We start from the raw sequence: 14,556 nt of genomic DNA on the forward strand, positions 1-14,556 counted from the left end.
TGAGTTGTGCGCAGTCTCGGTTGATGCGGGCGTAGAGCACGGTTGTGTTGCGCTCTCGGGGGACTCGGGCTGTGCTTGTGTTGTTTTCAAGGGTCAGAGATAGAGTTAAGTGAAGGGCACGAGGTGATCTTCTACGTCCATCTCCCTCACGTCGCAGAGTCTTATTTCTTCTAAACGACCTTATGCTTTGACTTATAATATGCTCCTCATTTGGTGCCACAACAGCCCCTGACAGAGATTCAATTTATCCTTCTAGGCGAGTCCTGCGAATGTATCCCAGAGACAGGAAATCCTACTTTCTTCTAGCGACTGTTAAACAAAGAATGTGATAAATATATTTGCTCTTTCTGAAGTGTTTCTTAGCCTAAACAGAAATTAATTCATCACACAGAAAAAGGAATGGCAAGACTCAAGATTGGATTTAGGCTATGTTTTTGTAGCATCTATGTGTGTAGTTGTATTGATAAATAATAAAAATGCACCAAGCATGAGAAAGTTCATTAGTTACTCTTTAAGCTCAAAGAGGTATTTTAATGGTGTAAAACAGGGTAAATGAACAATAGGTTTCTCTTGGTGAGGGAGCAGACAGCCACCCATTAAAATCTCATCATAGTAAAGGCATATCAGGTTTCTGTCTGGATGGAGAATTTGATATTTTGTTAAAGCTCTGAGATGCTGGAATAAAACTGTGCATGATTTGATTTGATTTCTGCAAGTGATATTTACAGAAAAATGTTCTTTATACATTAAATGTCTGCAAATTATATAACATTTTTGTTGTGTTACCATGAGGTCTTTAGTCACTGACCTCACACATGCACAGTTCAAAGGTCAACCTCAGCGTCCAGTAACACAGAGATCTGAGCATGTTTGCATCCACCAGCATCCTTCTCATACCATGGACATTATGTAAATGGATTGCCCATAGGTAATAAATGTACAATATAATGGGTATAATACATTCAAGTCAATATTTCCGAACTTTGTTACAGCAAATAGGCTTTGCACTCAGAGCTGTCTCCAGACATTCAGTGTCCCACTACGTGAGGGACTGAGGGTCCAATTTCTGTTGTGGAATCAGATCTGCTGTGTTGGATGCCAGTTGGACCATATTTGAGAGACTTTATGGATTTTAAATAAGCGTGAATGTGGGGCAAACCAGTAGATGTTGCATTTTATCTGCAGTGTTAAAGATGCAATCTTATTGTTCCTTTTACTTTTAATTTTCCTCTCAAAATGTTTTGTTGGTCAACAAGTACACAAATATAATTATTTAACAATATATTTTAAAATGTATTGTTTGCATTTAAATATAAAATGGTATAAAATACTGTACAAGTTTATGGCTCATGTTGTAGAAAAATAATAATAATAATAATAATAATAATTTAGTGTTCTGAGCTGTCCTCTGTGAAGCTCTTCTCCTCGCTGTTAATACTGTCCACAATGGAAGAGAGGCGTAGGAGGCTACAGGATGCATCACCAGACTCTGAAAATAAAAAATAAACAATAAAACATTTTTGCTTATATATATATATATATATATATATATATATATATATATATATATATATATATATATATATATATATATATATATATATATATATATATATATATATATATATATATGTATTTTATTTACCCTCTCTCTGGCATGTCACTGTTGTAGTGGAATGGTCTGCAGAGGAGGGCCAGATCTCCGAGTGCTTCCAATACGCTCCAGCCTACAGAAAATTTAATTAGGCTATATGGCTAAATAATGCGTCTGGCAGTGAATGACAATAGCCTCAGTTTTCTTTACATGTTACCATATGACATCTTATAAGACTATGTTATAGCCCTTGCTGCTAGAATGTATACAATATCAACAGTTTTATTCTGCATGTAGCCTATCGTGGAAACCCAGCGCTGGCTTACATGTTGTTGATCCTTGCTGTTGCATGTCGTAGGCCCAGTGTGCTTTGTGTCCTGTTCGTCCATTGACTGCAGTAACTCCTGTAGTCTCTCTATGTAGCTGATGGCGCTGCGTAAGATCTCCACTTTGGGCAGCCGCTGGTTAGGGTTCGCCACGGTCTTCCTCTTGAGCGCGTCGAAGGCCTCGTTGATCTTTTTGAGCCTCCTCCTCTCTCGGAGCGTGGCGGCCTTACGCCGGTCTGTGGGCGCAGATTTTCTCTTGCAGATTTTACAGGCCCACATGAGGCACTGGCCCTCGCAGTGCGCCCTGAGCCCAGGCGGCGCTAGGACGTGCTCTTCTCCGCTGCTGTCGCCTCCTGTCTCGGACTGAGCATGATCCTGGCTCGTGGACAGCGGACTGTCATTACCGTGGTACAGAGGCGACACTCCCGCCATGTCCAAGTTCTGTAACGTTTCATGGTCTCCTTCTTCCAGGTAACGCAAATCACTAAATAAAAATGTGTTGGTCTCAAAAAGGTCCATCATATTGTTGCACCCTTCGTCTCTGTTTTGACACTGACAGTAGAATTTAAATAGTGCGCAGCGACAGAAGTCCCAGCTTAAATATAGAATGTGAAATACTATCCGACACTTGGGCTGCCACACTGCATCAAGCATCTTTCTCTGTGCCCACTATATCTTTGACTATGTGTAGGAATATTCTGAATATTGTTGAACAAACAAGAAGAGTCAACAACCGATTTCATGTTAAATGTGACCAACTGTTAGGCCTATGTTTGTTGTTAAGGTCACGCTCTAGAAAACAGAAGAAAAGTGAACTATTTACCTAAGCATTTAGGGATACAATTTATTACTATGCTTATTGTTAATATTATGATTGATCGTTATATTAGTAGCCTCTATGCATTTATTTGCTATAACATTTTGAGGCATATGATGGGCTTATGATATAGGGTGGTTTCTTTCATTTGATTTGTCAACCAAAAATTCACCACTGGTCACTGGAAGAACCATTTGGTGGGATTTCTAGAGGAGTTTGTGTTTTGAAACAACCTTTCTGTGAAACTGATACAGAACTCATTCTAAACTCATAAATACAACATGTATGTAAAAAAGTTAAATTTAGAAGGACCTTGAGAAAGTGACCTTTTACTCCACAAGTGCCCACTCCTCCTCCCTCACTGCAGTATAGGATAGGTACTGTTACACTGTTGTGGAAGAGAGCAATTCCATAGAGTCAGACTGTCTAAAACAATAAATGAAAAGATCATATCTCCTTGTGACATTTGTCCTGAAAAGAATTTGTGACGAATAAAATTAAATATTTTCTCTATGATCTGTATTGGATTATGCCAACACAAAAAAGCCCAAAGACTGGCGGAGAATAAACAAATGTAGTTCTTAGGATGAGGTTTGACAATAGCTTCTTTTGCAGTTTTATTCAAATGCAACATCTGATTGTAGACATGTTTATGAATGAACCATAAGACAAGGATAAATGTGTTGGATGAATTGTCACCCTAAATGATCATACATGGACATGGACATACTATATAAGCAGAGCATCTATTGACTGAGCAGGAGTGAAAACTGCACATTGTGAAGATAGATGAGAGGTCTCCCTGTTGCGCACAGATTGTGCATTCTCCCGATCGCACTACTGTGCATCCTGAAGTGCAGCATAAATTCCTGTCAGTGTCAGAAGGTTGCCGCTTCAGCTGTCAAGGAGAATCATGGGATATCCTGGACAGAAATTCAACCTGGATGATCTGGCCTCTTGGGGAATGTCTACACATAAGCATAAATCTGACTCGAAACTATTGAGGCCATAGTCATCATCTCTCCACATTAGTTATGTGCCCAAACATTTGAAAGGTGGACAAAACCATAGACTATACAGTATCTGTGCAAACAAAGCCAATATGCATCTCAGCGGTAAATGGTTATATTTTTATACAGCGCTATTTCACCCTCAAGGCACTCAAAGTGCTTTAAATCAAGGAAGCACTCACCCATTCACACATCAGTGTACGCAGACACTAAAGCGAGGTGGGTCAAGTGTCTTGCCCATGGACACAATGACAGCATTCATCTATGGGATTTGGAATTGCACCACCAAACTGTGAGTCAATGGATCTGACTACTCAGCCAGTGATGTTTTTTTATGTCAAGAGTGGGATTTGAACAGCCAACCTTCTGATCAGTGGGCAAACTCTGGATTTGTGCTAAAAACATTTACAATCCTTTACAGTTCATGAAAACTAAAATTACTTATTGTCATCATTCCAGTTGAAATAATGACACAAATGTGGATAGTAGCCTATTTAAATATGTTTCATTTGAGTTTCTTTAAATACTACATTTGTCTTTTCATGAAATCCTTATGTATAGAATATATATTAGCTTTTTCAGTCAGCTGTCAACTGTGTTATTACACATTACTACACATTATACAACTTATAACAGGATGACTTTGATTGCATTCATTCACTGGATTAGATATTTTCTAATGGAAAGAGGGGAGCATCCAGTTAGGACTAGTGTTGACAAGAGGGTCACAAACAACCCTGATAATGAACATAAACCAAGGGCCCCTTTACCCCTTCCCCTGCCCCACTTTAACAGGACATCCTGCCTCAGACAGTGGACACTCAATGCCATGTTTCAGAGGAAACTCTTAGCACCATGACGGACACACTACATCTAGCTCCACACCTGGAATATAAGTTAGCCAGTGTAAGGTTAAGTACCCTGGTCATGAGCCCGATGACAGTGCCTCACCTGGGGTCACAGACAGGGTCACCAGGGTATGGAGTCAGGGAGCATAGTGTGTGCTGGAAAAATGTATATCTCTATACAAATGAGAAAATAGATTGCCGATCCACTTAAAATAGAGGAATGGTAAGACTCAAGCTTTTGTGGGCAGCAGAAACAGACCAACTGGACCAAAACAAGAAATATTTCAGCCTACCAAATCCCACTTGTTCATTGGTCCCAAACTTGGATTAATTGAGACAATTATGGTTGGGCAAGCTGATACTCAGTAGCTTAACCTATATCACACTTATTTCACCTGTAGTTAATCAGTATGAAGTATGAACATATATTTTCAGATAAATTGTTGCATATTGTATGGTCTGGCAAGTAGTATAAACCATGGATAAATTACAACATACCGGCCATAGCCTTTCACATTTCCACAGATCCAGCCCCAGATCCACTTCATGCACTGGCAGACATGCACTGTGGGGAGTTGGAGGAGTGCCAACCCCAGCTCTGTCTATGGTACTGAGGATTAGCTTTAGACAAACAATATCTCCTTCACTTGGACCAGGCAAAATCTGGGACAATTCTGTCTCCTAGCATGATAACAGCTCCCACAGCTAATTGTCTGCCATGTACATTAAAGGAGACATGCGGAATATACCTCACTGTGCTTTTAACCTTGCTCTCCCTCTTTGTTAGCTTACTCAAAGATATATTTTGATAAGGGTGTCAAAAGTATCACAAATCAGATAGTAACTGATACTAAAACTCATATTGCAACTAGACTGTGAAAAAAGTCACAGGACAGAAATTTACTTCTCCTGAATAGCCTTAGGATGATCTTGACCTGTATCAGAACAAGTATATAAGAATATAAGACCACGTGGATTATGCGCCCATGGAGAGGCCTGACTTATTAAATACTATATTGACTTATTGTTCAATATATGAAAGCTAGAACAATATATTTTGGGGCTCAAAATATATTGTGTGCAAAAATTCTTTGCAATAGAGAGGAGATTATTGCAATTTTCACATAATGGGGTGGGTCCATTTTATATAAAAATTTACTGACAGCACTAATTTTGATGCATGTCTGAGTGTGCTGTATTGCTGTGCATTTGAAGCTTGAGGTGGTAGTTTACACCTACCCCCCATGTCTATTTATATCTCTGTATCTTGTAGTGATTGAAAATTGTGAGTTTGCATGTAGGGTTATAAAATGTCTTCTATCAAAAATATGTAAATTAAAATCTGCTGCTTGCTAAGCCTCTCAGTTCTTTGCAGTTTTGAGCAAGAACTTATTGGTTTCATTTCATTTATTAAGCCATTTTCGATCAATATTGATCTACAACAAACATAACAGTAAATAACAGGCCAACATCCTCTTTAAATATGCAGGCTACAGACTGGTGCTGAGACAAAAGAGGCTGGTGGGTGTCTCTTGCCCAGCAGACGGCTCCTCTCACTCGTGCCGGGGCTGTGGGTTACATGGGGGGGCTTGGGTTTCAAAGGAAGGGGATTGTGAGTGCTGATGGCATCTGCCTGCTTTCTGCTGGCCCATGTAGGGATTCTGTTCAAAGTTTGAGCAGCTGAAGTGTGTCAATTAGCAAGAGAAAAAGCTCACTAACTTGCTCTAACTTTGCCTGACCTCACTGTTTTACATTGCGAGGCATAATGGTATTGGGCAATGTCAATATACGGGCCTCACAAATGGACCAGTATTGACGGACTTGCTTTATGCACTGTCCCTGCAAATGGATGTAAAGAATAATAAGTTAGAGGAGAAACACTACATCAAGCAGGTTTTTGCAGCTGTTCACATGCCAATATAGTTGTCTTTTCAACAGGTTTCCCCTATATGCAATAAACACAGAGAATGGCCCTTTGCAGCTTACCACCTGATAGGCAATAGTGATTTAGATGGCAATGATCTGATGATTCCTCTTGACTGATTCTATCCTCGTTCAAAAAGTGATGGATTAAAACAGATTTGGTGCAGGTTGTTTGCACTCTGTCTTTTCGGTGGCCCAGACTAAACCCCTGACACAGGGCTTAGAGGGGCACTGGCCTTGACCCTCACAGAGACTTGGCTGGCCTGGAGTCTGGCTGGTGATGTGAGATCTTGACCCCATTGACCTGCCATTGTTTAAATAGAGTTTTACATATTACATATATATTTATTGGCACATTTTTGGGATGTAGTATAAAGACTGCCTAAAAATGTGTCTGGTAAAATTATCCAAATTTGATAACGTTTGACATGCGTGTTTTTCTTCTATTTTTGTTACTCTTCTTTGATGTTGCACTCTGTAAACGATATGGTGGAAGAGTTATCATTAATATCTCACATGCTTTGGGAGTCATGGATGTAGCGTATGATAACACAGACTCTATCTAATCACCAGCCAAGTGTGACTGTCTTCATGGTAACCACGGTGACAGTGATCTAGCAATATTAGTTTTTCTGCAAGAGTCTAATCCTGGAACAAAGCGGGTTTAGTTACAATGAAAATTAGAGCAAGTCTTCAAAAAATAACAGTACTTTAATGTGTTTGAAGGTGGTGGAGATAATGGGGCTTTGAGAGAACCTAATAGGATAATGATGGATGTCTGTGGTGAAGAGTGAGACGTGGACCACTGCTGAGCTGTAAAATTGCTGATATAGAGTTTATCATTAGAATAACAGAGACAGAAATGACACTGAGGACATGTCTGGATGTAGCTATCGCCAGGATCACCATAAAGCCACAGTGGGTAAAGCACAGACCATGTCGCGCTCAATCTTTAAAGGCATTGTGTAACTTTTCTTATGGAGGGTCTGTCAGATGCTTTTCTACATGGAGATTGCTTTGTCTGAAATGTTTCACAGTATGGCATTAAACCTTTCTATTTGTGGAGGCCAAACAGGGCAAGTTACAGGTCAGATCTGTGGAGAGGCAACCAAGCTCACAGTCAGAATATCAGGTATTTTTGAGCTATAAAACCACCTGTAATTCTACACCCATAAGGCAGAGCTGTTTAATGTCATACTATGGAACATTCCAGGCAGAGCAGTGACATAGCCATAGAAATAAGCATGTAACTGACCTCCAGCTTCTTTTTCACTTCTTTTTTAGGGGGCTCCTGGCCCAGGTAGCAGCACAGATCCAACAGTACATCAGCATACATTTAATTGTCTTTTCAACAGGTTTCCACGATATGCAAACACAGAATGGCCCTTTGCAGCTTACCACCTGACACCCCCCCATACCGATTGATTGGTACTAGTTACTCACAGCAGGTTGATTTTACTTACTCACAAGAATGTGTTCGCTAAAAACAAAATAAATCATAGAGCTCAATTCCAAACTTTTCAGCACTAATTTAAACTGACTTTTTGGAACCAATTCTTTTATTTTTCTGTTCTTTTAGTAAACTATTCCAGGTTGTGGGTGCAGAATACTAAAATGTTACTTGTTACAGTTTCTGTGAGAACAACAGATATTAGTGACACAGGGAGGACGTGCATACTTTGGTTCAGAGATATGTTGCGTTTTGAATCCAGCAAAAAAGACTTCCCTGCAATACAATGTTTTTATAGTAATCAAATAAATTCTATATAAAACAGGCCATTCACAACTCTTAAAAATATATCTTGCTGTTTAGATCAGTGAGGGTAACACAAGGCCATACTTTTTTCATATTTTAATTCACATTTGAGTCATCGTGAATTTGTTGTCATGCTGATAAATGGGTAGAGGGCAAGCTCAATCTAAATGTGTGTGGCCTTGAAAATGTAAGAAAATCCCAAGATTCCCACTTGTGACACTTCCATGAATTATTCCCAACAGGTTTCTCTCCACACCCAAACGTCTCTGGATTAACATTACTTCCAAACCCTCAAGGAATGAATTCTGTTGATTTTCTAGAAGTGCTTTTGAATGTGTATACTTTCTAGCAATATCAGGTCTAATAATACAGCACTATGTCTGGAGACTTGGCTTTCCCTGGTTCAAGGTCATCACCACCTGTTTGATACAATAAAAATTCTAGTGTTTCTGCAGTCTAGGTTATTGGGTATATAAAGTTTCATGATATGTGTTGGAGTGGTGCAGGTGCATGCAGGCAAGTGATTCTGAATAGCTATATATATATATATATATATATATATATATAATTTTTTTTTTTTTTTTTTTTTTATTAAACTCAAGGGACATATAGCAATATTTCTTGTTTGAAAAATCTTGATATGAGTACTGAATATAAAAACAAGACCAAACAACAGAGACTCATTAAGACGAACATTAATACCCAAAGCTGTGATACTGATATATAGGGCAGATTCATTTTAATTTTAACTCTGAATTTAATAGTTTGATGTGGGTAGTGGATTGCATTTATCAACTTCAACAAAATTGATGGGAAGTGTTAAGAATAGATGGCAGCTCTTAATGACTTAATCCAAGTTCAGTTTCACAGGCTTTAGCTGATATGTGTTTATGTCTAATCCATGCTGTGAGATTGGAGCAGAGCTGACCTCACTGTTTGGTTTGAGTGGGTCCCCCAGGGGCCCGTGGAGGTTCTGGGATGGTTCTTAAAGCAGGGCAGCCCATGCAGACGGGGTCCTGGTGGAATGCCCGCCTCAGCTCCTGTTACCAGCGAGTTAGTCACGGCAGCACAGATTTATGTGTGGAACAGTACTGAGGATTTAGGTTGCACAATATAACCACTGTGTCGCGATAGGTCGGCTCTGTGTTCAGCTGTTAAACACAGAAGACCCAGAAGGGCCATGGTACACACTTCAGTGATCAGTGTATTTTGTAATAATTGACAATAACTTTTCACAGTAACAATAATTACTGTATTAAATGCTTTGCAATAAACAGATAAATTAAGATAGTTACACCTGTGCATAGCTGTACAAAACTCTTTACGTGATACAAACTGATTGAAAACAAAACAAAGAAATAAAGCAAGTATTTAAAATATGAGGTCTGAGTGAGCGTATTGGCAGAATTTCTTTAAAATTTCATTAAAATGTATAAAGCAAGTTTTGTAGTTTTACAAAATTCTCATTTGTGTTAAAGTGGACCACACAATGGGACGCCTGTGTTTGTGCTGTTAAAAGTGAGACAGACATTTGGGCAGGGCAGGGCACTGCTCTGTGTGTTACATTTGTATTGTCTCACACTTTCACAGTCTTTAGTGCTGAAGGGCTGCTGGTGGAAGGACCAGTGGACCACCTCTCTGTGCCTGACCCTGGGTCTGTGGGGCAGGGACAGGTGGAGCGGGACCCCCCAGATTTTACCAGGGACCTCCAGTAGAGAAGCAAACCCCAGCCTCTGTAACATCTGTGTCATTTTTAAGAGAAAAAAGTAGATCAACAGCATATATGTTCTCATCGCTTTTTGGTTATGCTTTTTGTGGAGAAAGTCCTTTTGCATATGTATGGCTGCAGAAGCATTACACAGAGCTGCTATAGATCACAAACAGTGTGCATAAACAGTGGTCAGCCGGCCCAGTGTTTTATCTTTTTGCCACCCACAGTTTACACCAGTGGGAGCTGAAACCCAGCCCTGAGCACAGTTCATTTGTGAGCCCCAGCTAATCACCAGATTCTGCCCATCCCGAGACATGGCTCCTGCCCATTACAACCAGCCCAGTGTCTGGCTGCAGGCCAGTTTATCAAAACACAAAGTGTAACTTTAAACTGAATTTAGACTTGATTCCAGTTTCCCACCAGCCCAGTTCCGCCGCCAACTGAAAATGAAGCCTGCTTTGTCTGTAAATTTGCCCCTTTGGAGAGTTTAGGACTTTGTTTAAAGAGCGCAGCGCTGATGTTTAAGAACCACACACTAATTTGAACATTCTTTGCTCATGAGAAGCTCCTCTGGGGGCGATGTTTGAGTTTTGAGTCATTTCTTCATGCTTCTCGGGTGGAAATGGGGATGTTTGATGATGAGCGGTAGGAAAGAACAGAGTCACTCTTGGCTTGAAATCTGCCTCTTCTGTTGTTGGCCTGACCCGTGCCAGCACTGACCTGCCTGACCTGGGCTCACCAGCACTCCACAGAGGAATGCACATCTTTACTCACTACAGTGGGAGGCTATTAGCAATCTAAATAGCCTGCACCAAATCATTGGAGAGAGGTCTGTGGAGAAGTGTGATTTGGGAGCTGTGGGAGCTCCTCACTGCTTCACGTTCAGCTGCAGATGAAAGAGGCTGTTTGTTGACAGTGTTTGCTGAACACGTTTTGCTTGATTTCCACTCCACATGTGGTGCCTGTTGTTCTCTTTTCTATAAACTTTATATATATATATATATATATATATCTTTGTCTTTTTTTGACAGTGACAGATGCTACTTGAACATTTGCTCCTTTACACATTGTAGGGAAATGGTCTATCAGTGGTTATCAGGGAAGAAGGGCTGGAGGATACAGGATAATGTGACTAGTATGGGAGGAGCTGCATAAGTAACCTAGGTAAACACAACAGGGTCAGGGTGGGGTCACAACCTGAGGAAAGGTCGCACTCATCTGTTTTGGTTTCTTTACATATTTATAAGAGACATTTTCCCTTTCTGGTAGCAAAGGTCATGACTCATTACTGATCTATGTAAACATCTCAGTTTCAGAGCTGTCATCCAATCAAATTTGAAAAAGTCTGAAGGATGTAAATAAAAACAAAATGTGATCATTTGTTGGCAGTAACTCTTTACACATATTTTTAATGCATCTATTTTAGGTGGGACAAAAATCATATTTAGTCTTACTAAAATAATGATATTCCATGCAAAATATGTTTTCCCAGTTTGTCCCAATCCAGTCCAATTTATTTTCGTCTTATAAATTGAATGTTATATTCATGAAAAACATTTCTGTATCTTATCTTATTTATTGTAGTTGAGATATTCCCTCTTTTCAAAAAACTTAAATCTAGATATATGACTGTATAGAGGTTTGAAAGAAAAATATGAATCATTTCTGGGTTTATATCACTAAAGTCATTGCTGGAGTTAAAGTTACATGATAAATGACAGGTCAGTCAGCTCACCTTTCCTTCACTGCAAGACACTGCTCCCTTGAAGATTCTCAGAATAGTTTCTTTGCAAGGCCAAAGTCACTTAAAGAAATTATATGAAAGATATAAGACTATATACAATGGCAGTGATAGTTGATCTTAAAGGTATTTCTCTTAAGGTTGTAAAGGAGTACAGGCGAGTCTTGGTTCAGAGGGATGAGGGGCAGACAGGAGGGGGTGTCACAGCTCCACTGAGGCTTCATTGAGCACATGATGGATGCCCTGTAACCAATGGGGATAGACTATCCCAGACTCAGGCCCAGCTCACAATCTCTCAGCAGATTAACTCACATTGATTTATAGAGATTTACCTCGGCAAAGACAACAGCTGGCAACAGGACAAACTGCATCACAGGCCAAAACATAAACTTGGGGGCAGAAGAGCAGCTCATTTGTTAAAAAGAATGAGTCTGATTTGTGTAATGAAGATGGAAGAAAAGATTACAGGGGCTGCTGGTTCAGGGCATGAACACATTTCAAAACTGTGCTGTAAATCAAATTTGTACATCTATTGCTAGGTATTAATATGGGTTTATGTGTATTTTACTGACATCTATAGCACTTAAAGAAGACATGCTTTGTGTATTTAGCACTACGAAATGATAGTAAATGTTGACAATGATTTTACATTTTGTTCATTTAATTTTGTTCTACTGGTATGACTCGAAGTGGATTTTTAAATAGTCAAGACAAGTAAAGGGGCAGAGGGATGTTTAAAACAGACATCTGAGCCCAAGTCTTGAATTCAGAACAATAGATTACTCAAACCTGCACAAAGCAACCAAAATACAACTATGATTAAGCTTGTGATGTCACAAAATTTCAGATCCCTGCAATATAACTAAACTATTGAAAATATAACACTTAAGGATGAGGGAAAAGCTGAAAGGGATAGTTTGGGTTTTTGACATGAATCTGTATGGCATCCCCATCAGTAGTGTTGTGAATCCACACTGACTTACCCCCGACAACGTCCAGTGAGTCGAGATCCTGGCCGGCTGACGAAAGTACTCCGACAAGTTGGCTGGGGTCATGAAAATAATGCACTTTTATTCTAAAAACAATATGTGTTCAAAAGAAGTGATACATTTGCATCACAAAACCGTTGTCCATGAAAAAGTCAGACCTCATAATTGCTTGGCGCTATTCTCTCTCAACTGCGCACGGCCGCCAGGTGACAGTCGTGCCTGTTTTTGCTTACTGCTCAGAATGTTAGCACAACATGTCTGACTACGACATTGACAATGAAGACCTTGCCTTTAGCACAGAGCCAAGGGGATATCTTTATGAACCTGAATATACTGATGCTGAAATTTGCCAGATGGAGTTAGAACAGGCAGAGGGAGAGAGAGGAGGGACAGAGAAGTGGTACAAGTTGAAGCTGGAGCCACAGCTGGAGCCGTGAGAGACCGGGTGACCATCAGTCACCCATCATGTCATTTAGAAACTCCTATACAGCTAATATAAAGCCTACACTGTGACTGGAAGCATGGACTACTAATAGAAACATGAAATCATCCACACGTCCATGTAGTTGCTGACAATAATAATAACAGTCTATATGGTAATGATAAATGGTCACATTTTTCTATAGCGCTTTTCCACCTTCAAGGCACTCAAAGCGCTTTACAACAAGGAACCACTCACCCATTCACACACCAGTGTACGCAGACACTGTGGGCAAGGTGGGTTAAGTATCTTGCCCAAGGACACAACGGGAGCATTCATCTGTGGGAGCTGGAATCACACCAGCCAGGATCTGACCGCTCAACCTGTGATGTTTATGTTGAGAGCAGGAACCACCGACCTTCAGATCAGTGGGCGAATGCTCTACCAACTGAGCTACTGCCGCCCATATATACTGTTACGTTTTGTAGAAGCTTCACTGGTAATATGAAAAAGAATGGTTTGCTTCACACAACGTTACTTGCTGATTCTTGATAGTCTGTCCGCTGATAAACATAGCAGCTACAGCAGCTTCTAAACATTGAAGAGCTTTGTCCTGGGCATGAAAGAACATCATCTTAATTGCTGAATGCACACACAAAACTTTTTTATCTTTGGCAATTTGTTTTCCACATTGAAGCCTAAGGCAAGAAGCCTCAGAGCAATGAACATTACAGAAAAACGGTGAAATGTGTGCGGAGATTCAACCAGATTTATGTTGTTACATCCTGGATAATCACAAGTCGGCACCATTTTTTAGATATATTCTTATGTAGCTTATACAACCTTATATACTTATTGCTCTAGCTCTCACGTGTCACGATGGCCACCGGTCTGAGCACGTAAACACTGCCAAACAACTGAAGAAAGTGATGGATCCACCAGGTGACAGCCATACGCAGTAATACTAAGGCAGAGAAAATAGTACCAAGTGATTATGAGGTCTGACTTTTTCGTGGACAAAGGTTTTGTGATACAAATGTATCATTTTTTGGAACACATATTGTTTTGAGAAGAAAAACGCTTTATTTTCGTGACCCCAGCCAACTTGCTTGGACAACTTTCGCCACCACCAAAACTGGCCAGGATCTCGACTCACCGGATGCTGTCGGGGGTAAGTCAGCGTGGATGCACGACACTACTGACGGGGATGCCATACAGATTCATGTCAAAAAACTCAAACTATCCCTTTAAGCTTCATATTCACAACAATAAACATGTTTTTAAATTGGCGGGCACAAAAGACTATAGATGTACTTGAGCCTATTTGAGTGTCAATACAGACTATTTTGTTTGTGAAAAAAACATGCAGAAGGTTAGTGCTTTGTGTATTTGTGGGCAGGGACGATGTCTGCTTTTCTCT

The 14,556-nt window shown here is 40.0% G+C and overlaps 1 protein-coding gene across 1 annotated transcript; it reads right to left on the reverse strand.

Annotated features, from left to right (window-relative positions):
- Nucleotides 1–542: 542 nt before the first annotated feature.
- On the reverse strand, nucleotides 543–2,442 carry myf6 (myogenic factor 6). The gene is made up of 3 exons (XM_055153904.1): nucleotides 1,921–2,442; nucleotides 1,646–1,727; nucleotides 543–1,489 (listed from the first exon to the last, which is right to left on the reverse strand). The coding sequence occupies exons 1-3, from the start codon at nucleotides 2,440–2,442 to the stop codon at nucleotides 1,389–1,391; spliced, it is 705 nt and encodes a 234-aa protein (XP_055009879.1). The 3' UTR covers nucleotides 543–1,388.
- Nucleotides 2,443–14,556: the final 12,114 nt, after the last annotated feature.

This window comes from Boleophthalmus pectinirostris, unplaced genomic scaffold (assembly GCF_026225935.1).
Source record: "Boleophthalmus pectinirostris isolate CB_2022bp ecotype Guang Dong unplaced genomic scaffold, ASM2622593v1 HiC_scaffold_18, whole genome shotgun sequence".
NCBI classification, from domain to species: Eukaryota; Metazoa; Chordata; class Actinopteri; order Gobiiformes; family Gobiidae; genus Boleophthalmus; species Boleophthalmus pectinirostris.

Coding starts and splice junctions, on each gene's coding strand:
- myf6 (XM_055153904.1), bottom strand. CDS start 2,442: ATGATGGACCTTTTTGAGACCAACACATTTTTATTTAGTGATTTGCGT. Junction 1,728..1,920: donor ACAGCAAGGATCAACAACAT/GTAAGCCAGCGC, acceptor AATTTTCTGTAG/GCTGGAGCGTATTGGAAGCA. Junction 1,490..1,645: donor AGTGACATGCCAGAGAGAGG/GTAAATAAAATA, acceptor TTTTATTTTCAG/AGTCTGGTGATGCATCCTGT.